A 25,310-nucleotide genomic window follows, 5' to 3' on the forward strand; every position below is an offset into this window, starting at 1 on the left:
TGTGTGACTTTGGTTTGACTTTTGGAAGCTTGAAGAAAGGCATGGAATGTTGCCATTTTATTCTGAGAAGTCACATGGTACAAGATCTTTACCTAAATATGTTACCATCTTTGGAAAATAATCTTTGGTATATACGTATGTGTAAGCTGGGCAGAAATCTAGAGTGATTTTCTGCAGAAGATGCGCGGCTTTGTTGTAAAATAAAGTCTAATCATTCTGGCATTAAAGATCTCTGAGAAGTGATTTCACAAGAGAGAGAAACCACAACATTGGCAGCCTAAACACATAATCATCCCGTCCAAACTCCAGCAAGCGGGGTTAACATCTTAAATGAGATCAGTCACAGCGAAGTAGAGCGAAGCGGCTCAAATGTTGGTTCAGAAAGTGCCTTTGGAACTAATGCCAAATCCCAGACAGGCTTCATGGAAGAGCACGGATGGTTTAGCTGCCTCGCTCCTTTCACCACAACCTGTCACCAACTTATGCCTTCCAACCGAGCGTTGGTAACTTAGGCATACATCTATGTGACAGCAGCCATTTACACTATATTGCCAAAAGTTTTGGGACGTTTTGGGAAGCAGACACACTCTGTCAGTTCAAAGCTAGACTAAAAACACATATCTTTGACCTAGCATACACAACACATTAATAGATTTCCATAATTCAATGTTAGGCTGCATGGATTAGGTCAGCCGGAACTGGGAACACTTCCCATAAATCCTGATGTACTCGTTACTTCATAAGAAGAATGGCGTCTACGCTAATATTAGTCTCTCTGTTTATCCCGAGGTTTACCACAGTCCGCCGGATCCAGGCTGTATCCAGATCTGATGAAGGACCTGCGCCTGGACGCGACGACAGCGCAGTCCTTAAATGTCAACTTGTCTCTTCCCTGTGAAGGCCTCCCTCCCATGGCTTGGACGGAAACAATGCCTTGGACTTCCAGCCTCTAGCCAAAGGCAGTAGCACCTCAATGCAGTACACAAGATCCAGGGGGTGAAGTTGGATCCAGATCTAAGGGGTGGAGATTGGTAGGTTTAGGGGTGGGTTTAGGGATCAGGGGGTGGAGATAGGTAGGTTTAGGTATATGTAAGGTGGGAGAAGTTGGATCCAGATCCTGGATTTCGTGTTCTGCAGTGAGGACCATCTCGCCGAAGAGCAGAGGTGGGCCATGATGGCTTCCTCGGCGGCCGGCTGCTTGGCATAGCCCTAGCGGTCAGCTCCATCAGCAGATGAGAGTAGCTGGAGGTCTCATGGAGCACATCTGGAAAGAAGGATGTATGTCATTGGAGACTGCAGAAAGCAGTAATCCAGGAAATTATTTGATGGCTGCTTGAGAGCTGACAAGTCCAGTCTAAGCTCATCCACTGCTTTTGTGAGGATCCTCAGTAAATCAGGATCGGTGGGCTTTTTCTGAGGCCGTTGTTGACATTATGTCGTATTTCAATGCACCAAATGAGATCAATTTGCGGCCTCCGCTGGAGGGGCGAGGACTGTCCTCATCACAAGAGTGCCCATCACATGAGCGCTTGATCGTCATTGGCTCATGCAATTGGGCTTTCAGTATTCCAGGAGAAACATGTTTCCCTGTAGCGTCAGCTACTAATGCAATGTCAATGAACCGATCTTGAAAAGGAACTGGGAAATTCTATTTATTGAATGATTTTTACTTCTGCAACACTGTAGCTGACATTTTGGGATGGCTTTTATTTCTGTAATATAAGCGGCAATGGATAATTTACCTCAGATCTTGAAAATAACTTTACTGAATGATAAAGGAAACAGGAATGTTCAAACCATGAAAAAAAAAGTGTATACCATGACATATATTGTACCAGCCCTGAAGTATGTATTTTGAATGATGTCAAAATTATTATTATTATTTTTTAATTTTCATTCATTTGGTTATGTAGTAGCCCACTTATCCAATTTGTTGCAAGTGTGAGAAAGCAAGCCCGACCATAAGCTCTTCTGATTGGCTGTGATTTGTGATTATTGTTGTCACGTTTAGTGAAAAAAAAATGCTTATCACTGGAATCTTATTACATTGCATCTGGTGTTAAAAAAACACTATGTCTGAACAATGGGGGAAAGCATCTATGATTCAAACAAACGCAAACTCATAATAATCACATTCAAACACTAATGCCTCTTCTGTGATGATCATTCTTTAAATGTTTGAATCATTTATATGTATATTTTTGAGGCATTAAGTAAAATTTGAGGGTGGTGTGGCTGTTCTCAGATCATGAGTCACATTTAAAAAAGAGAAAAGTGCGGTATTCTCGACTGAAACCACTGAAAAATGGTTTAAAACATCTCTGAGAACTTAGCACGGGCGTTTACATCTAGATTTTTGAATGATTTGTTAATGACCCTGAGATCTTTCAAGCATTTCAATATTAAAATGACTCACCAATGATAGTAACTCTGAAAGTCTTGTGTGTGGTGTAACTGTTACAGCTCTTGGTGATGTCTACTTCATAAGGTCCAGAGGTGTTGGGTTTGACGTTAGTAATGATGAGCGATCCATTCTGTTGGTTCAGCTGAAGTCGGTCTTTAAATTTCCTATCAAGAACATCAGCAAAGACTTCAGCTGTTTGATTTTTTAGTTGACCAATGAGTGTGCCTTTAAACTTCCAGGTTATCTGATCATCTCTCTGTATTTCAGTAAGACCAGACGGAAGAATGACAGAGTCTCTCTCCAGCACCGGCATGATTGTCACTCAATCTGACACCAGCTTATTCACACCTAATGAACAGAAACATTTCTGTCAGAGCAAACACTTCCACCTTGAGTCTCAAACCGCATCTAAATACCTGACATACTCACCACTGACATTGAATGTCTTTGATGAAATCCCCCTGTCGCTGTTGATCTCAAGTTTATAAAGTCCAAAGTCTGTGATTCTAACTTTCCTGATCTTGAGATCCCCAGTCTGATTGTCTGGCTTCACTGTGTCATTTAATTTTTCCTTAACATATACCTTGTTCTCATTGGACTCACTACTGATTCTAGCAATAACAACATCTTCAAAGCTCCACACAATCGCACCATCAGGTACATCAGTAACATCTGTATGTAGAGTGAAAGAATCTCCCTCAATCACTGATACAGACTCCACAACATCTGTCTCAGCAAAAGACACATCTGCAGAACACACATAAACAGTTATTTACATTGAATTTCACATTAAATATAAAAGCAGAAATACATAAAAAACCATCACCTAAACACAACAGATTTACTCCAATTACCGTCTCAAAGACAATTCAGAGAAAAAAGATGCACCACAAATGAGAGGAAATAGCTTTTGTAACATTACAAACTACTTATATATATATATATATATATATATATATATAATGTATAATGTATATATAATGAACTATATATGAAAATATGAAATTAAAATTTGAAAAGATTAAGAAATTATTCAGCAAGAAATCATTAAATCGACTTTCTATTGATCAAAAGAATAATGAAAAAAAATTGTTTTCAACGTTGATAATATTCTACAAAAAAAAAAAAAAAAATATATATATATATATATATATATATATATATATATATATATATATATATATATACAGGTCCTTCTCAAAAAATTAGCATATTGTGATAACGTTCATTATTTTCCATAATGTAATGATAAAAATTCAACTTTCATATATTTTAGATTCATTGCACACCAACTGAAATATTTCAGGTCTTTTATTGTTTTAATACTGATGATTTTGGCATACAGCTCATGAAAACCCAAAATTCCTATCTCAAACAATTTGCATATTTCATCCGACCAATAAAAGAAGTGTTTTTAATACAAAAAAAGTCAACCTTCAAATAATTATGTTCAGTTATGCACTCAATACTTGGTCGGGAATCCTTTTGCAGAAATGACTGCTTCAATGCGGCCTGGCATGGAGGAAATCAGCCTGTGGCACTGCTGAGGTGATATGGAGGCCCAGGATGCTTCGATAGCGGCCTTAAGCTCATCCAGAGTGTTGGGTCTTGCGTCTCTCAACTTTCTCTTCACAATATCCCACAGATTCTGTATGGGGTTCAGGTCAGGAGAGTTGGCAGGCCAATTGAGCACAGTAATACCATAGTCAGTAAACCATTTACCAGTGGTTTTGGCACTGTGAGCAGGTGCCAGATCGTGCTGAAAAATGAAATCAGATGGAAGCATGAAGTGCTCCAAAATCTCCTGATAGCTAGCTGCATTGACCCTGCCCTTGATAAAAGACAGTGGACCAACACCAGCAGCTGACATGGCACCCCAGACCATCACTGACTGTGGGTACTTGACACTGGACTTCAGGCATTTTGGCATTTCCTTCTCCCCAGTCTTCCTCCAGACTCTGGCACCTTGATTTCCGAATGACATGCAAAATTTGCTTTCATCCGAAAAAAGTACTTTGGACCACTGAGCAACAGTCCAGTGCTGCTTCTCTGTAGCCCAGGTCAGGCGCTTCTGCCGCTGTTTCTGGTTCAAAAGTGGCTTGATCTGGGGAATGCGGCACCTGTAGCCCATTTCCTGCACACGCCTGTGCACGGTGGCTCTGGATGTTTCTACTCCAGACTCAGTCCACTGCTTCCGCAGGTCCCCCAAGGTCTGGAATCGGTCCATCTCCACAATCTTCCTCAGGGTCCGGTCACCTCTTCTCGTTGTGCAGCGTTTTTTGCCACACTTGTTCCTTCCCACAGACTTCCCACTGAGGTGCCTTGATACAGCACTCTGGGAACAGCCTATTTGTTCAGAAATGTCTTTCTGTGTCTTACCCTCTTGCTTGAGGGTGTCAATGATGGCCTTCTGGACAGTAGTCAGGTCGGCAGTCTTACCCATGATTGTGGTTTTGAGTAATGAAACAGGCTGGGAGTTTTTAAAAGCCTCAGGAATCTTTTGCAGGTGTTTAGAGTTAATTAGTTGATTTAGTTGATTAGGTTAATAGCTCGTTTAGAGATCCTTTTCATGATATGCTAATTTTTTGAGATAGGAATTTTGGGTTTTCATGAGCTGTATGCCAAAATCATCAATATTAAAACAATAAAAGACCTGAAATATTTCCGTTGGTGTGCAATGAATCTAAAATATATGAAAGTTTATTTTTTATCATTACATTATGGAAAATAATGAACTTTATCACAATATGCTCATTTTTTGAGAAGGACCCATATATATATATATATATATATATATATATATATATATATATATATATATACTGCTGTTTTTCCTTAATTTGGTACAAAATAAATGCAGCATTGGAGGGCGGAAAATAATTATTTTAAACACAAACGAAATCTTACTGATCTAACACTTTTGAATGGTAGCGTATATAAAAAAGGGGGAAAAATCATTAGGGGTTTTAGACCCGTAAGCCTCTAAGCTTCCTAAAACATGTTTCCACTGGCAATTTAAACAAACAGCATTTGGAGCCTTGCCACAAAAAAAAAAAAACATTAAAAAAACCAAAACAAAACAAATCAGAAATCCCAACACTTACCGGCGTCCACAACTAATGAGAACAGAAAGAGTATTACAAGGTTCTTCATGCTGATGATACGTTGAGTCTGGTGACACCACAGAAGGGGTGACACTGAGGCTACTACAGCATGGACCCAGCAGCGCAATTTCCAACGGAGCGCGTCGAGGATCATATGCTTTTCAGAAAGTCACGTGAAGAACATAAAGGAATCTGCCGGCACTTGTGCGTTTCATTACTGTTTCATTAGGCCTGTTAAAACTTGACTCCAAAAACCGGTACAGTGTAGATTACTCTGAATACTTTCTAAGCAGCATGTTGTTGAATTTACAGGGCTTTTATTAATTTACTAAACCTACTTTTTGGCTAATTTTCGTTGTTTTTCTGTGATTTGGTGTTCAGTGAGGGATAAAGAACATTCTTCTGTAAGAACAACAAATAGAATAAGTTCCTCCGTTTAGGAAAGCAATAATAATAGCCTACATTATATTTCCATGTGTTTCGAATGCTTAAGAGTAAAGCTTCAGTGGTTCATGGGGCTTCATTTCTCCATCCCTAGAGGAGTGAATTATGCTGAAATTTTGCTAAACATTGTAACATATAAATGCTAAAACACATCTTTGTTAAAACACTATTTATTGAGATTTAGTTCAACTTTCAGTCGGCAGTAAGAGGTCTTAAAATACAGCAATATTAGTGATTATATGCAAAAAAAAGACATCCAAATATATATATATATATATACACTACACATATATACACTACAAAGCTCGTTTGGACAACAGCGCATTTTTATTTATTTTAAACACTGTTCCTGAACATTAAACCCAAACATTAATGTGCAGCACATTTTACGGAGAACAGCTTCCAGAACCTATAATGCAGGCTACAGTCCTGAAATTGACCATTTCCCAATTTTTCTATAAAAGTTAATTTCGCCCATAATGGTGTAGTTAAAACATACAGTATAAGCAAGGGTGAATAGACCACATTAACCAGACAAACCTTGACCCCTGACTTAGATCCCATGTGTCAAATACCTTGATAAACTGGTTCAGGTGTGTTAAATTAGGGTTGACGACATAACATGAACAGACTCTGCTGGACAGTTTCACTCAGGAACTGAGTTTGACACCCCTGATAAAGTGTGCATACCATCATACCAAGTGAGCGCCATCTAGTGTTCAAAATAAATACAGAGTGTGGTACAAAAACAAATTTCACAGTAGAGCAGCACAATTGCCTTTTTTGGGGGGGCAATTTTTGCCTTTTATTGTGAAAGGACAGTATAGAGTTGACAGGAGGCGAGGTGGGAGAGAGAGAGGGGACGGGATCGGGAAAGCTCCACGAACCGGAACTCGAACTCGGCCCGCCCGAGCACAACGTCACTACATGTCGGCGAGCTGACCTCGAGGCCTAAAGATCCTAAAGATCCACCGATCCTGCAAAGTTCAAAATCGAGTAATGTGAACTCAACATAAATGAGTTGGTTCAGGTTCTGTGATTAGGGTTAGAGCTGAACTTGCTGGAAGGAAGAGCTCATAGGCCTTGGAAACCCTACTTAAAACTATTGTTTATCTGCCTGAATCACACTGTATTGTTAACCCATCTGACCAACATACATAAAAGTACAGATACAAATTAGTGATTCATTCATGAATCGGGCATTGCTGTTTCTAATTTAAAAAATCAACAGTCAAGGAAAACTTTCCACTCTGCTAAATCAATCTAACGATGGTACCACAAATTGTTTCAATGAGAGCTGCAAAAACTCTTTTAAGGAAAGTCTGTTGCTCTGTTCATTAGGTGGCCATATTTGCTCACAATTAAATAGCATATGTGTCCCTGGACCACAAAACCAGCAAAATGAGTTTTCAAAAATAAATATTAAAATAATAATAATAATAATTGAGAATTATTAATAATAAAGAATGGATTCAAGGAGTTTTGTGGTTGAAATTTTAAAAAAGTAACAAATCCTTCCCTCATGGGTCATTTTGACCAGGGATGAATGGATTGCGAGGCATGCTTCAGAACACATAGAAAAACCTTAAAATGCTCAAAATGCACACATTTGCTCTATATAGTGCTATAAGGCCATCTAGTGGCTAGAGTCATGAAACATGTTATATAATTTGCCACAAGAGTTCGGGAAAGACACCCAATGTAAGATATTTTGAGCTAAATTAAAAGGTGTATGTTTTTTTTTATTCTTTTTTTTTTTTTTTTTTTTAGTTTTAAGAATTTGAGGAATGTGCTTAAATGACTAAATTACTATATATTTATTATTTATCAGTCAAATCTAGTAATTTGGTAAATAAAAAGGTAAATAAAATAAATCGCAAAAATATTGCATTAACAATAGAAAAACAATTATCTTAATGAAATCAAATAAGCTTCTGGATAGAAATAAAATGAAGTATTATTTTAGGGCTTTGGATCACTTTGACCCACCAGGGAAGGATTTGTTACGAAACGCATATGGTGGAACTATTGCCTGGAAAAGTGAAATATTAAAAATGTCCATCAGAACCTCAGAAGGCAGATCCGCTTTGAAATCCCAGGGTAATCAGTGTTTTAAAAAAAGTTACTTTTAAAAGTAGCCTGATGCATTACAATATTCTGTTAATTGCGTTACTTAGTATTACATATACTTTTTCATTACTTTTTCTCACCTGGGATGGGCTTGCTTGTTTATTTTTTAATAAAGAACAAAAACGTTCTATTTTTGGCAAATGTTAAGGCCCTTTCACACCAAAAGGGAAATGAATAAGCCTCAGGCTGAAGGAAATGCATTTTTACTACTGTACAGTAGAGGGCGCCGCTCAAACAAACCTTCTGCCATTCTGGATTAAAGAACAATAGGATACAGGAGAAGGAAATTAAACACTCTTATTTTTAAATCGAATCTAAAGTTATTTTTGCTTATTAGTATGGTTGAATTAGATTATTGAATGTCAGCAGCAAAGATGTTGGTTAATAAAGTGAGATTAAACACTTTTTTAAACACATATTTAAGTGTAATTTTTAAATATACTAAATGATATACAATTATGTGATTGCACTTTACTGTTTTTATTCATTTTCAGGAATACTGAATGTTTTCGTGGCAGTGAGATGAGTAAATGCATGTTCACAACTAAAATAACCATCATGTTTACACACAACACCTCCTCACTTTATTTCTCTCAACATGGGGACATGTCAGTCAATAAATGTGAAAAAGAAGCGTTACTTATTTAAAAAAGTAACTTAGATATTTAGTTGATAATTGAAAAAGTAATGCGTTACTTTAATAGTTACTTGAACAAGTAATCTGATTACGTAACTCAAGTAACTTGTAATGAATTACCCCCAACACTAGGGATAATATCCGTCAAGTTGACGTGCTTAAAATCTCCAGCAACGACGTAAAATACCTCTGGATGCTTCAGATGTTTTCATAAATCACTTTCAGAGAATCATAGCACTTGGGGAAATATAAACATCTCTAAATAGGGACATCCCATCAATATGGAATGTATTTAATTTGTTCTGTGATTCCCTAATCAAATTTAGCCTCTGTGTTTTTACACCTCGCACGCCTGTATTGCAAACTTACAAACTCCTGGATTTTCATCTCAAAAATGTGGTCAGTTCATAACTCAGATAACTTACACAGAGATCTATATTACAGCATTCATTCATAATATTAATATTTACTAAAATTACAGTTGATTAGACTCAGTCACTTATTGTGCCTTACAGTCAGTTATTTCTGATAACAATCTCAATTTCATAACAAACTTGTAGACATTCTGGAAAAATATTTTTATTGACATTTATCACATGAACATATGTGTAACTTTAAGTTGATTTCATTGTTTCAGAAAAAGAAGATCATAGTATTTATATAAAAAAATAAAATTATATTTAAACTTGCCTTATACATAAAGATTTTGACCAGATGCAACATGTATTATGTCACAGTGAAAGCATACGTTTCCCATTCCTTTATCTCTAAGTCAAATGTGAGGATAATGCGGTGCAAAACAAAGAGCAAAATAAGATTTTACAGTGGCATAAAAATATAAAATAATATAAAAATGAAATCAGCAAATATAAAAGCAATATAAAAGAGATAAACAGTGTAACGCAGATGTACGTTTTTTATCTTGAAGCCACACACACTTGTGATGTTAAAGAAACTGAAATGTTAAAGGTGAAGGTCTTAAATGATTCAGTACATATGTACTCAGTACATATTTATATTAAACTCATACATCATTTCTAGGGGTGTAACGTCTCGGTTCGGTTCAGAAAGCTAAAATTGCTTTTTTTGTGTTTAAACAGTGGTTTAATGAAAAAATGTTCGTTGTCTTTAAATTAATTCAATTACAATTAAACGTTTCACAAGGATTAAAACAAATCTGCTAATGCTGTAAACTATATAGGTAGCCGCACATTACTGTAACATTATAGGTTGTAGCCTAAACTTTTAACCTAAATTCAGATGCTATTTATTTTTTAGATATAATCATCAAAACACAACACATTGTATGAAAACATGTAAACTGAACATAAGGCAGTTTTTGCATTAACTTGTGTTTTTACTCTAATTTGTTCTTGAAATATAATAATTTACACAGTTGTCATTTTCATGAAAGATATTTTAAACATACATTAAATAATCAAGATATCATTAACAGGTTAATTAAAATATAATATATAGGCTAACATAGTGCATTTATTTAGTGCAAAAGTTCATTTATAGGAACCAAAGTTGTGGACACTGAATCACTTGCCTGTTGAGGTAAATATAATGCTAGTGACAAGCTATGCTGTTTTATTGACGTCTTTCCGCTGCTGAAACACTGATTGAGCGATTACACGAGCTATGATGCCTTTCAGTAAGTATACTGTATCTTTCAACATACCTTCAGGTGTCCATTCATGTTTATTCTGTAACTGAGGAAGAGATGATCGCGTTTTCTCGCGCGCCGCGCTGCCACTTGAAATGAGTAGCTAGTACAGCGATCTGTCACGCCACATCAAAGAGCGCCAAAACGCCATTTATTGTTTGAATTTCTTGATCAAATAGACAGAATTTGAAAGATTACACCTTGTTTATTATCGAAAGTAACAAAACACGGAGCTTGTTATTTGGTGTTAATGGTGGTTAGGCTACAAAACTGAATTCGTTGTGTACTGTACACATAAGACATGAGGTCCATTGAGCCGGGCTGGGCGGGGCCGGGGTAGCAGGGGGCGGGGCGTGGCGGGGCGTGTTCGGTACGCAATGAGAGTAGCACGATTCGAATCGTGAGTTCTGTATCGCGGTTTTTCGGTTCGGTTCGAATATCGTTAAACCCCTAATCATTTCATAACAAGCAAATTCACAGATGTTTTCATAAAATACAATTTGTTTTTATGACACTGAATTCACATAAACATACAAAGATCTTCCAAAAACCTTCCAAAGACTTTAAAGCAATGTTTTCCTTGGCTGCTCTGACAGCATTTTAGATATGGCAAAAAAATATGACTTGGATTGCATTATGTTTGCATTAATGTTGCTAGCACTACGTTTTGATAATGTATATAAATCATACAGTAACATTCTATTGTTAAAAAAAACCCTAATAAAACCACAAAGCATCAGTGATTGAACATTGATCAATGTAGACATCAGAACAACAGTGTTTTAATTAATTAAATTATTCCAGTTATAAAGCTCATAGTAAGGATGATTCCTCTTGATGAAGCTTCCTGAGATTTGCTAAAAAAAAATGTTTTGGCTGATTTTAATCTTTTTTTACCTCCATTTTCTGTACATCAGGTCCAGTGCGATGGCACATATCTGATAACACCACTCAAAAATGCAGATCCATCACTCTCATATTACATCACAGATGGCAACTGAAACACAAATACAAGAGATAATTCCATGATGTTTAATAAATTAATCCAGCCAATAGAACAATAAAAGGCTGCTTAAAATAAATAAATAAATAAAAACGACCATGTCTCCAAAACTAACATTTGCAAAGCAAAGAAGGTGATTTGGATGACAACACTGGTGTTATTTGCTAAAAGTTTCCTGCTACATTTTGCATTACATTTTTTTTAAACTGACTAGCTGAGCACAGATGACAAAAACAAAAACAAAACAAGCACAAAAACAACATATTGTTAGTCATTTTACTATATGTTCTTAGTTGGGGGACTTAAGCACATAAATAGGCCATTTCAAATTATTTAGCTAGGGCGCCGGAGTCAGCAACTCTTTTTTTTTACCATGAAAAACACACAGGTATGCTTACATTTGTGATTGTCTATGTTTAAACCCCACATTTGCATTTACAAGAAAGCAACTACCTGATAATTCATACTTTCCAAATATTCCCACCAATTTTCTAATTGAGAATGTAGGGAAGGCATATTTGAGGGAGAGTCAGAATTCCAGGATAGATTTTGGCAATGTTGAGCAAATATTGAGAATACTAGTTGACTGTATGGACTGTGGTGGAGCAGCTTTTTAGTGCTACTCCATGCTTGTGAGCAAGATGGACAACAACGGTGAAAGATGAAGATGACCAACAACGGTGTTTAGCCAACTACTTACTTATACCAACGTCATTCCTCATGTAAGTAACCAGGTGTACTTTTATCTACATGTGTTTTGTTGTTAATGACTACAATTGATAAATAGAAAATAATATTCTGCTTTATGTCCCTCACAACATGCTAGCAAGCTGTCACAACAAGCTACTGTTAGCTAGCTGTCTGGTTACTTTCTAGCTAGCTATCAGTAACAATGCTTTGGTGGATGAGCTCTGATTACCTCAAATGTTACATGGGTTAGCAGGCAAAAGGCAAGTGTAAATTAGCATACTTTGAATGGGCATTGCACTAGTTTTATAAAATATATGAAGATGGCCTTTTATCGTATTCATTTATTCTCACCATTTCAATTGATAGGAGACATTCACAAGCAGAATGTTTCTTATTACCTCCCTCCAACTACTTTCCTGCAAGACCTACATAAATGATGCAGGAGTTGAACCAGAGTTCAATGCATGGGGATGGTATCAGGACTCTGCGAGCAGGACTTGGGAACCTTACTGGACTAGTCTCGGAGACGCCAGTAAAACCTGCACCATTCTCCTCCACTGTGGTTGAAAGACAGCATGTAGAGGGCACTGCAAGTGCTTTAAAGTCGCAGTTCGTTGCACTTCTATATGTGCATGTGGGTGCTTGTACAAACAATGATGGTGGAGATGATGAGTGATCCAGTGATTATGAGTGATAAGGATGTAAGCTGGAGAAACTGGTAGAAGTGGTTGAGGACCGACCACTCCACGAGAAGACAAAGGATCTTTCTGGAAATTGACATTTGAACTCACTCTTGTGAAGTTAGCATCACCATTTCAGACACAAGTCTCATCTAAGCAATCCTAATCTACTTTTCTTCCCCTCTTCCCCCATCCCTCAGGCTGAGATCACCAAAATTCACCCAAGAATCTATATGGTTTTATGTGAATAATTATCATACAGTATTACATGTTTGGTATATTTGAAATATCTCAGTACGACTGGTACAAAGGTCTGATTCACAAATAAGTAAAACAAAAGGTAATAAGGTATTTAAGAGTTTAGAGATAACTGGCATAAAAAGGAATTATTAAGGAATTAAAGGAATAATTATGCCTTGCAAAAATAATTGTGTCTTATTCTTTCTTATATTATTACACTTTGAAATATATTCACATGTGCTACACTGAAAGCATTTCACTTTAATAATGAAATGAATCAATATTGAGAATAATCTTCAAAGTTGTGTTAAAAAAGGATTTTCAACCACAGTCTTGAAAAGAATACAGGTTTCAGACTTAAACAAGCATAAATATAAATATGCTAATGGACTTCCTGGTCAATAAACAAAAATAGACATTATCCTCAATCGTAGCGCATTTGGTTCAAAATTTGTAGCCAAACCTCTTTTCGGACAGCGGCCATATTGAATTTAGGGAATTTGGGGGGTCCTCATATACCCAATCATAAATGTAAGTATTCCCATGGGTTTCCCATGGTCAAAAAAAGGTAAAATAGACAACAAGTTTGTATCTGTATCTCATCTGGCTCTAAAGCTATCTGAATCCCTTTCAGGTGGCGGCCATATTGGATTTGGCCGCCATCTTGGTCTCAGGGACAATAGGCTCGGGCACCCTGGCTAAATCATTTCAGTATGCCCTCAGCTACATCTGTGCCAAATTTGGTGCCTGTAGAGGAATTTGCGCAAACAATGGGATGTAAGGCCCCATACTACAGCCAAAACTGCTTTTTTGGACAGTGGCCATATTGAAATTGGAGGAATAAAGGGTCCAGATTCACCAAGTCATATATATAAACATTCATATGTGTTTCCCATGATCAATTAAGCTGAAAAAAACTATCAAGTTTGTATTTGTAACTCATGTGGTTCAAAAGGCATAGCCGGAACCCTGCAGCCATCTTGGCCCCAATGGCGCCCTAGCTAAATCATTTCAGTAAGTCCTGAGCTACATCTGTGCCAAATTTGGCACTTTTAGATGAATTTGCGCGAAAATGTGCTTAAGGCCCCCAACTATCTGCTAATAATAGTGCAAACAGCATCTTCCCGGATGTTCAGGATTGCCCTGATGTCTGTTTTAAAAAAAAAAAAACTTAAATCTCAAATGCTTCACGTGTTATATCAGCTGTTTGTAATACTTACCATCTTTTGTTTTACGAGAGACCGTTTTTCGACAGTAAATCACAACAGCAGCTCCAACCACGACCAGAAGCTGAACAGCAACACCAATTACTGCTATAACACACGGAGACCAGTCTTGTGCTGTAATCATAAGGAGATCAACCAATCAGTAATCTGACCATCATTTCTGACTGGCGTTTGCAACTTTCAGTTTTTGTTGTCAGTTACACTATAATATTAAATAGTTAGCTTTTATATTATTAGCCTAAATTAAGAGATTCAGATACTCACAAGAGACAGAAAGATTGAATCTCTTGAATATGGTGCGTCGGTTGCCGGTAATATCGAGATGATAAAGTCCAGTGTGTTTAGATCTTGTTTTCCTGATGGTCAGAGATCCGGTCTTGTAGTCCAGCTCCAGCTTGCCTCTGAATCTCCCATCAGCGCCATCAAATGCAGAAAAGATCCCAGTGCTGATATTTGCTATGACAGAGTCTTCATATTCACACCTCCATATTATCACATCATCTCTGTGTATTTTAGAAACACCAGATTCTAGAGTGACAGAAGTTCCCTCTATCACCGACAGTCTGTCCCCTCCATCTGTCTCAACATACAGTAAAACACAGGAGAACGTTCACAGACAGAGATTAAGCATACGGTAAAACATATACGCATTTGGCATGTGCTTATTGACAAAATTCATCCATTTCTTGGAAATGAAAAAGTCACAATAGAGTCCAAAACAGCAGCATGTCAAAGACAGGCTCAAAGATCCCAATAGCAATCAAGCTCAAGAGCAATACATCACACAATACATCCTCAGCACCAGCCAATCGCAAATAAGCCCATATAAAGGCATGTAACTAATGCACAATCCAGTGAGACAGTCTCTCTGAAATATAATTGAGCATTCAATGTAAACGTGCAACGAGTGTACAGGACGCACCAGTGAAGCATTCACAGTTCACCCTTACAAATAAGTCAGATAGAATAAATGGTATGTGTAGTCAATCTTAGTGTGTGTGGGTGAAGGAAGAAGAAGACAGGCTCGACGAACTTGGGAATTGCACTTTATTTAGAAAAATAAAAGAACAAAAAGGTGCGCTTGTGCGCCTTCACCGTAGTACACCACTACAGCACATATATAAGAAACATTCTGCCCGCTGTACCAGCTCTCGCTGTATGTCTCCTGCTCTCAAGGTTCAGTCAAACGACCACTCTTCCCATTCCATAAACAAATCAGTCCATTCAGTCAAAAACTCTTCCCACTCCGTGTGTAAACTCTGCTGGTGTCTGCTGTGGGTCGCGTGCGAGTCCCAAGCCACTCTCTTTTGCCGCTCTCTCATTCCTGGCAGCATATATGCGGTCTCCACGCCAATCACTGCAATCAGACACAGGTGTTCATCATCTGCACTTGACCTACTTACTCACCGCACAGCTCGCTGACTCGTCTCTCGCTACAGACTTCGCGAGACCACGCCTGTGTGGTCAGTGTGCTGTCTGAGGAGAGGGCTCCGAGCTCGGTATTTTGCCAAAACCCAGAGTACTACCCCCAACAAGTCAAAACTAACGCGGGACAGCAGCCAGAAAATGATATTGATTACCCCCAAAAAACTTGCAGAGAGTGAAGCTGAAGGTGTGCCAATCGTAGGGTGGGTTAGTCATTGGATTGTAAGGGCTTCTTGCGTCAGATGAGAGTTTGATGGTCGTGGTATCAGAAGGGTGAGCCTCGCTGATAGTCAGCAGTGGAAGGTTGCACATAGGTGAGCTCTTGCGGGAACAGGAGAGATAATGCTGGTGCAATAGTGGAGCTTCCGCGGGAGCGGATGCGGTAGCACTGCTAAAGCAGTAATTTTATATTGAAAGGAGAAACGAGGCACAAGGAGATGAAACTGATGCAGCAGTGGAACCAAATTGGGTTTTCAGCTTGCATTTCCCAATTATCCAATGGATAAGTTGGACAGGGCTCCTGCGGGAGCGGAGGAGGTAGTCCCTCTGTGACAGTAGATGCATTTTTAATGAATAAAAAAGTAAACTGTATGTCAAATTAATTTTAACTCTAATATCTAACCTTACTTCCCTTTTTGGCCTAACAAAACTAACAAGTTGAAACAATGTACTAAAACGTTCTGTCCTGTGTTTTTGAATGTTGTATGTTGTGTTGCCATACCCCATTGACTTTGATTGTGTGAGTGTAAAAATAACAAATATGGGAAATGAAAATAGGCAGAAGACTAGGTTAGAACCTTGTGATTAACAATGAAGTAATCTTTAAAACAAAGTTTGCTTTACCTACTAACAGAGGGGTTTTCATATGAAGAACCAATCAAATTCATATAATTTTGCCATACCTCCATATTCTATAAAAACTGTTGTATTTGTGTTAGCTGGTGGGATTCTCATTGGAATTTGTCTGAGATCCTCCAGCCTTGCTTCTTCTTGGGAGAGATTCCCTGAGAACTAGCCGGGAACTCTTCCAGCCTATAGGCTATATATAGGCTATATATTGAACGTCGATTGGAGACGACCCAGGTAGAGTATATAGGGAACGTCGATTGGAGACAACCCAGATAGTTAGGTTTAGGGAAAAATCCATGACACTCTTAAAGTCGGAAGGTGAGTCAATTATTTGTATACACTCATGTGTATACACTGTATACAAGTTGTATACACTGTACACAAGGATTATTATGAACACCATACTAATACTGTGTTTGACCCCCTTTCGCCTTCAGAACTGCCTTAATTCTATGTGGCATTGATTCAACAAGGTGCTGAAAGAATTCTTTCGAAATGTTGGCCCATATTGATAGGATGGGATCTTGCAGTTGATGGAGATTTGTGGGATGTACATCCAGGGCACGAAGCTCCCGTTCCACCACATACCAAAGATGCTCTATTGGGTTGAGATCTGGTGACTGTGGGGGCCATTTTAGTACAACCAATTTGAAATGGTAAATGGATGGAGTGCATTTATATAGCGCTTTCACAGACCGAATGGCCACCAAAGCAATTTACATATTTGCCTCACATTCACACACCGACGGCGGTGTCAGCCATGCAAGGCGCCATCCAGCTCGTCGGGAGCAGCTGGGGTTAGGTGTCTTGCTCATGGACACCTCGACACTTGGTCAGGTGGAACCGGGGATCGAACCACCAACCTTTCGGTTTGTAGACAACCTACATGAACCACTGAGCCACTGCCGCCCCAAATGATTCGAACTTTGTGACATGGTGCATTATCCTGCTGGAAGTAGCCATCAGATGATGGGTACATGATGGTCATAAAGGGATGGACATGGTCTGAAACAATGCTCAGGTAGGCCGTGGCATTTAAACGATGCCCAATTGGCACTAAGGGGCCTAAAGTGTGGCAAGAAAACATCCCCCACACCATTACACCACCACCACCAGCCTGCAGAGCGGTAACAAGGCATGATGGATCGATGTTCTCATTCTGTTTACGCCAAATTCTGACTCTACCATCTGAATGTCTCAACAGAAATCGAGACTCATCAGACCAGGCAACATTTTTCCAGTCTTCAAATGTCCAATTTTGGTGAGCTCGTGCAAATTGTAGCCTCTTTTTCCTATTTGTAGTGGAGATGAGTGGTACCCGGTGGGGTCTTCTGCTGTATTAGCCCATCTACCTCAAGGTTGTGCGTGTTGTGGCTTCACAAATGCTTTGCTGCATACCTCGGTTGTAACGAGTGGTTATTTCAGTCAAAGTTGCTCTTCTATCAGCTTGAATCAGTCGGCCCATTCTCCTCTGACCTCTAGCATCAACAAGGCATTTTCGCCCACAGGACTTCCACATACTGGATGTTTTTCCCTTTTCACACCATTCTTTGTAAACCCTAGAAATGGTTGTGCGTGAAAATCTGAGCAGATTGTGAAATACTCAGACCGGCCCGTCTGGCACCAACAAACATGCCACGCTCAAAATTGCTTAAATCACCTTTCTTTCCCATTCTGACATTCAGATTGGAGTTCAGGAGATTGTCTTGACCAGGACCACCCCCCTAAATGCATTGAAGCAACTGCCATGTGATTGGTTGATTAGATAATTGCATTAATGAGAAATTGAACAGGTGTTCCTAATAATCCTTTAGGTGAGTGTATATGAAGAGTTCAGATGCAAAAGCCTCCAAGTGCCATCTGAAATGTTCTTTTAGAATGATCATTTTTATCACGCTCTTATTTTTAAATTCAGTAATTTCACTTGAATGGCAATGCAAATTACCTACTGATTGTCATTTAAGTGAAATAACTGAACTTAAAAATATACGAGCTTGGTAAAAATTATCATTCTATAAGAAAATTTCAGATGGCACTTAGAGGCTTTTGCATCTGATCTCTTCATATATATATATATATATATATATATATATATATATATATATATCTTTCTGGAACAAGCTACGACACCAGTCGTCTTTTTCCCAGGCCGGTGTTGACAATTTTGTAGTCACCGTCTGAGGAGCGGAGACTGTCCACAGCACAAGAGAGAGGAGGCTCCAATGATTGCGGAGAACACGGATATTGGGCCAGCCTGAGATCACTTAAAGAGCCTCCTGAGCGTGGCTGTCGCTGGTTCCTGTCCCATGTCTCAATGGCAGCAGGAGGAAGAAGCGGAGGGGCAGCACGCCTATCAAAAGCCATCTTGGCATGGCCCAGGCACAACATGCAAGCCTTGTATCCATCCGGGAGCTGAATCAAGCCCCCATATATGTTGCATTCCTTCAGGGCCATCCTCCTCTTCACTGGTACGCTGAAGGGGATTGGTGAAGAGAGCGTTCTCTTCTTGAGATCATAAATCTATGACGAGAGTCATATTACAAAAGCTTGAATGAGAAAGATTATTTAGTGCCATGTTATATAGAGGATTTCTCTTCCCATCACGTGTGCGTATTCCAGTATTCCAGGAGAAAAATGTTTCCCCATAGCGTCAGCTACTAATGCAATGTCAAAGAACCGATCTTGAAACGGAACAGGGCAATTCTAATTATTGAATGGTTTTTACTTCTGCAATAATGTAGCTGACATTTTGGGATGGCTTTTATTTCTGTAATATAAGCGGCAATGGATAATTTACCACAGATCTTGAAAATAACTTTATTGAATGATAAAGAAAATAAGAATGTTCAAACCATGAACAAACAAGTGTATAACATGCTGAGTATTTGACTGTCGGAAAGATGTCTGCTACGGAGCTCACATCAGTGCAGGCTCGGCAGAAGTGCGGATCGAGGGTGCATTTCGACCGTAAAACATTTCTGAGAACTTGGCACGTGCGTTTACATCTAGATTTTTAAACGTTTTGTTAATGGCCCTGAGATCCTTCAAGCATTTCAATCCTTAACTGTCACCTGCCCGTATACGGGCAACCTAAATTTACGTCACTATATTACTATTAAATCCTAATCTAGTCATGACAAACTATATATCGTTGGAAAGGTATAAGACTCCTAAATAGATATTTTAGTGCTGTTTTTTTCTTACAAATTATGAATGAACAGTAATATATGAATTTATGACAAGAGTGCGCCTCAAAAAATCGACGTCATTACAGCTTTTTTAATGCTAAAAGTTCATAATAAAACATACTCTAGTATTTGTCAATAAAACAAGATAAAATTATATTTTAAAAAGTAAAGTAAGTAGTCCTCTAAAATGTATAATATATATTATGTATTATAATTTTTTATTAATATTATTTCACATATTTTAGTAGTTATCATAAATGAGGTATCATTTGAAAGCTTACGAACTCAGAATTCATCCTGTGAAAACCGTTTTGAAATTGGACGTTGCGTTACCATATAAATGGTATTTTTTTATTAGGCCCCTCCCCTTTTGGGCATCATCTTTCATAATTTATTATCAAAACCTTTTCTAATCTTGACAAAACACATATTGTCAGAAAGGTCTGAGTCTCAAGGTTCCATATTTAGTGACAGAAGTGATATTTGGATAGAAATGTATTAATTTGTTATGGCAGAATGCATACAGTTAACTTCAAGGGAATTCAATGGCACCCGTTGCTATTTTACGCCTAAACAAAATCTCATGGGAACTTAAATTTTTGTGATATCAACTTTAAATTTGGAACACAACTTGGTTAGATATATAGCTTTCATATAATTTTATAGTAAAAAATATTTTGTAAAATATTTATTTTATATAAAAAAAAATTAATAAAGTATATTTGATTTACTGTAAATTATAACTTCCATAACTTTTTCATACTTTAATTTTTTGAAGTGCTTTCACTTCAGTAATAATCAGCTCATTGTTTCCTTTAAAACAAGTATAGTGCATTTTAAAGGAGGGGTGAAATGCTCAGTTTCACTCAATCTCATGTTAATCTTGAGTACCTATAGAGTAGTATTGCATCCTTCATATCTCCAAAAAGTCTTTAGTTTTATTATATTTATAAAAGAAAGATAGGCTGTACCGAGTCTTTCCGGAAAAACCCGAGCGGGTGGAGGCGTACCGTGTGGGCGGAGCTAAATAATCACGACACGAGCGCGCGAAGCTTTTGCGTTGAGAGCGTCTGGAAGCTGTGAGTGACATCCGAAAATAAACCATGGCTAACAATCAGATTCAGCCATACATTTTTGATCCAGAATCAGATCCCGAGGCTGAGATTGAAGACGACCAGCAGCAGCAGCAACGACTACAGCAGGACGTCTCTATGTGGTGTGTAGGCCTACTGGAACGGTATAACTTATAACTTAAACAATATAAGGGCTCGTTCATACAGAACGCGTTTTTGCTTACAAAAACGTGAGACGGGCAGTGAAATGGGTGAAAAACAAAAGGTCTCGAGCGTTTTTTTAAAAATAGAAATGATTTGAACTTGAGCGCAGTGTTTTTAGAACACCATGTCATGCGCGAGTTTTACAACATTTGTGTGTTGTAAACAGACAGACTGGTTTATGAGGACATGATTTATTTTTACAATAAACAAACTGACACCTACAGTGGCCAGCTAAACAAATGTATTTAAACACACACCATACATCGCATGCTCCATAGATACATTAACTGTATGTGATCATGTTGTTTACTTTCTGTGCTTACACGCCGATAGTTAACAACTAACAGACATTTGAAGCAGTTTTACTCACCGCCTGCGGTTCCAACGCACGACCGTGAACCTTTATTGTTGGGACTACTTAATCTTTGAGTATTAGGCGATCTGCAAATCCGGCGTTGAACTGGGCCTTGTTTATAAAACTATTACTGTCGAAATGAAGGGAACAAACAAAAACACTTGCACAACTCCGTTGCTGCTCTGGAAAAACAAAATCCATCCACAGGTCCCTTAACGCTGGGTTCTTTGGAAATTTGTGCAATGTTGTCTTGCCCTGGCAACCAAAAACACACTTTTTTGGTGCCATTTTTTTAATTGCAGCGCAGCCGAGCCCAGCGCTCTGATGGGCATAGGCGTACTCTCGCACGCACTAGGCTACAGATGCGCGCGCGCCCTTCCGGGAGAAGTGCCCTTAAGACCCGTATAAGGAAATTCCGGCGACTCTGACGTCACACAGGCCCGTATTCGAAAAAAACTTTCCGAAACTTGTGACAAACCGGAAGGAGTATTTTTGGAACAGAATTACTCCATCATACTTACAACTTCATTTTTGAAACTTTGTCCATGTTTAGTATGGGAATCCAACTCTTTAACAGGGTGAAAAACTCACTATGCATGAAACAGCATTTCACCCCCCCTTTAATGTCAATTATCAAAAGGGGGGGTGACAGGTAAAGGGTTAAAGTGACTCACCAATGATAGTAACTCTGAAAGTCTTGTGTGTGGTGTAACTCTTGCCGCTCTTGGCAATGTCTACTTCATAAGGTCCAGAGGTGTTGGGTTTGACGTTAGTAATGATGAGCGATCCATCCTGTTGGTTCAGCTGAAGTCGGTCTTTAAATTTCCCATCAAGAACATCAGCAAAGATTTCAGCTGTTTGATTTTTTAGTTGACCAATGAGTGTGCCTTTAAACTTCCAGGTTATCTGATCATCTCTCTGTATTTCAGTAAGACCAGACGGAAGAATGACAGAGTCTCTCTCCAGCACCGGCATGATTGTCACTCCATCTGACACCAGCTTATTCACACCTAATGAACAGAAACATTTCTGTCAGATAGCAAACACTTTCACCTTGAGTCTCAAACCTCATCTAAATACTTGATATACTCACCACTGACATTGAATGTCTTTGATGAAATCCCCCTGTCGCTGTTGATCTCAAGTTTATAAAGTCCAAAGTCTGTGATTCTAACTTTCCTGATCTTGAGATCTCCAGTCCGATTGTCCATCTGCAGTGTCTCTTTATTAGGGTTAACAAGTACTATGTTCTTATTAGATTCACTACTGATTCTAGCAATGATATATTCTCCAAACCTCCATTCAATTACACTATCTCTCTGTATTTCTGTAACATCTGTATGTAGAGTGAAAGAATCTCCAACAATCACTGATACAGACTCCACAACATCTGTCTCAGCAAAAGACACATCTGCAGAACACACATAAACAGTTCATTACATTGAGTTTCACTTTAAATATGACTTCAGAAATAAAATCACCCACCACCTAAACTATATATATATATATATATATATATATATATATATATATATATATATATATATATATATATGTATATATATATATATATAAAACAAAATCTTTCTCTCTCAGATAAATTCTGTTATTTTGATCTTTCTATTCACCAAAGCATCATAAACAACTGTTCTCAATATTGAAAATAAAAAAATGTTGCATGAGCAGAAAATCAGACTAATTTCTTAAGGGTTATGTGACAAAAAGTCAGCTTTGATCACAGGAATAAATTACATTTAAAATATTTAATAGAATTTTAAATAATAAAAATATTTCTCAAAATTACTGTCTTGCTGTATTTTGGTACAAATAAATGCAGCCTTGGTGAGCAGAAGATAATTATTTTAGCCAAGCTTCCTAAAACACGTTTCAACCAGCATAAAACCAAACAATTGCAGTGTTGAAAAAAAAAAAAAATCTAATAATAAAAAGATAAATCAAATAAAAATAAATCAAACAAACAAACGAACACATAAACAAACAAAAACCCAACACTTACCGTTCACAACTAACGAGAAAAGAAAGATGAATACAAGACTCTTCATGCTGATGATAAGTTGAGTCTGGTGACACCGAGGCTCCAGCATGGATCCAGTAGCGCAATTTCAAAGCATGCAAGGGCGTTGAGGATCATCTTTCTTTTTTTTTTCTTCAGAAAGTCATGTAAAAGAATTTTCTGGCGTATTTCATCATCATGCGTGTCAAAACTTGACTCCAAAAACTGGTACAGTCGAGTGTAGTTGACTTCTAATGCTTTTTTTTTTTATGTGTTTATTAGTTTTCAACAATTACAAACATAACGTAAAATCGGAACAAGAGAACAACACAGATAAATATATATAATCATTTATATATATATATATATATATATATATATATATATATATATATATATATATAAATGATTATATATAAATGATTATTATTATTATTATTGAGAGTTCCTGGGAGCCACCTTCAAAAGGTGACAGAAGAAAATGATTGTACAAGCAACATGCCTTCCATATTACACTTAAATATACCTTACATATTTGAACCTCATTAAACAAATCCAATAGAGGATATATTTAAACCCATAGATATTGGCATATTAAGACTGCAAGAAGCACAGGTTAAAGGGGTCATATAATGGTGCATGCACTTTTACAAGCTGATTGTACTGAAATGTGTGTTGGCAGTGCCTGTGCACAACCATCATAAAATGATACAAATCCATCCAGTGTTTTTTTCCATCCATCCAATCTCCTTATATGTTTCCCCCATCATTTTATTTTATTTTTATTTTTTTTATTCGAAGAACTATAACATACATGTTATCAAAAAAAAAAAAAAAAAAAAGGAACAAAAAAAGATGGAAATACAAATTACAACAAACAAAACAATTGCCAGGGGGAGGAAAGTATTATACACACATTGTCATGATTCAAGTCTGTGTTCCCCTGTCTTGTCACTGGTTTTCAGTTCCCCATTAGTTTGATTAGTCTCCCCATGTGTTTCTCGTTAACCACGCCCCCTTGTTATCTTGTCTAGCTTGTTTGCCCCTGTATTTAAACCCTGTGTTTCAGCCTAGTCCTTGTGAGTTCTTGTTTTAGTGTTGTGTGGTAGCGCTGTTGTTGGTTTCTGTCCCTGTTTCCTGGTCTTTGTATTGTTTTAAGTTTAGTTAATAAAGTGTGCTGCGTTCTGTTCCGGCTTCCTCCCTTGCTTCAACCACTTCATAACACACATATATATATATATATAAAATCAAATAAATAAATGTACACATTTTCAAAGTTCTTACAGGTTTCTTATTCACAGAGTCACTGATACTGTCAATATAAATACATATTTCAGTTAACAAAACCATAAAATTGTTTTTTTATTGCTAAATTTACACTTATCAATGTAGCATTTGGTCAACAGAATAAGTAAATCAATTAAGTAAAAGTACTGTTCTTTTTTGTCAGGATAGTCAGTTAAGCCAAAAAGTAAATTTTCCCATAAGAGTGAAAAACAACCACACTTTCCTCCAGCAAATCAATTTTCCATTTAATAAGGAGGCCCAGTGAGACAAGATATAAGGCACAGTAACAATTTCTCTTTGGAAAAGGCTATGAATAGCTCTATTATTACTCTTGAGGTATGATGAAAAACAAATTTTACCAACATAGGATTTAGTAACATCAAAAGACACCTTACCGGGAGAATGGTCTTTATCAATACCTCTAAATAGCATGTGTGTACCAGAAGGGATTGAACCAAAAACCATTGCAAATTCTTTTTGAGTGACTGGTGTTTTACAATAAGAGGGGAATTCATCATAAGAAAAGAGTGTTCCTTCTTTATTATATAACTGACCAATTTAATATCGTTGTCAAACCAGTTCTTTAAAAAAAGAGATTTGTGTTTATAAAGAATGTTTCTGTCATTCCAGATGAAACAGCGATGCGTAGAAAAATTGGGCTTATATATTAATGAGCAAGATAGGAGCA

The 25,310-nt window shown here is 37.6% G+C and overlaps 2 protein-coding genes across 2 annotated transcripts; both read right to left on the minus strand.

Moving 5' to 3' along the window:
* Positions 1 to 2,416: 2,416 nt before the first annotated feature.
* LOC143735560 (uncharacterized) lies at positions 2,417 to 5,591 on the minus strand. The gene is made up of 3 exons (XM_077225734.1): positions 5,509 to 5,591; positions 2,834 to 3,151; positions 2,417 to 2,752 (listed from the first exon to the last, which is right to left on the minus strand). The coding sequence occupies exons 1-3, from the start codon at positions 5,555 to 5,557 to the stop codon at positions 2,727 to 2,729; spliced, it is 393 nt and encodes a 130-aa protein (XP_077081849.1). The 5' UTR covers positions 5,558 to 5,591; the 3' UTR covers positions 2,417 to 2,726.
* Positions 5,592 to 9,285: 3,694 nt separating this feature from the next.
* LOC143735214 (uncharacterized) lies at positions 9,286 to 23,658 on the minus strand. Its single transcript, XM_077225296.1, has 6 exons — positions 23,339 to 23,658; positions 22,415 to 22,732; positions 21,996 to 22,331; positions 14,492 to 14,803; positions 14,222 to 14,341; positions 9,286 to 11,385 (listed from the first exon to the last, which is right to left on the minus strand). Exons 1-6 carry the CDS (start codon positions 23,424 to 23,426, stop codon positions 11,363 to 11,365), a joined length of 1,197 nt encoding a protein of 398 aa, XP_077081411.1. The 5' UTR covers positions 23,427 to 23,658; the 3' UTR covers positions 9,286 to 11,362.
* Between the last annotated feature and the right edge of the window lie 1,652 nt (positions 23,659 to 25,310).

The sequence above is a fragment of the Siphateles boraxobius genome, unplaced genomic scaffold, assembly GCF_051911475.1.
Source record: "Siphateles boraxobius isolate OS27281-9 unplaced genomic scaffold, OSU_SipBor_1 13, whole genome shotgun sequence".
Lineage (NCBI taxonomy): Eukaryota > Metazoa > Chordata > Actinopteri > Cypriniformes > Leuciscidae > Siphateles > Siphateles boraxobius.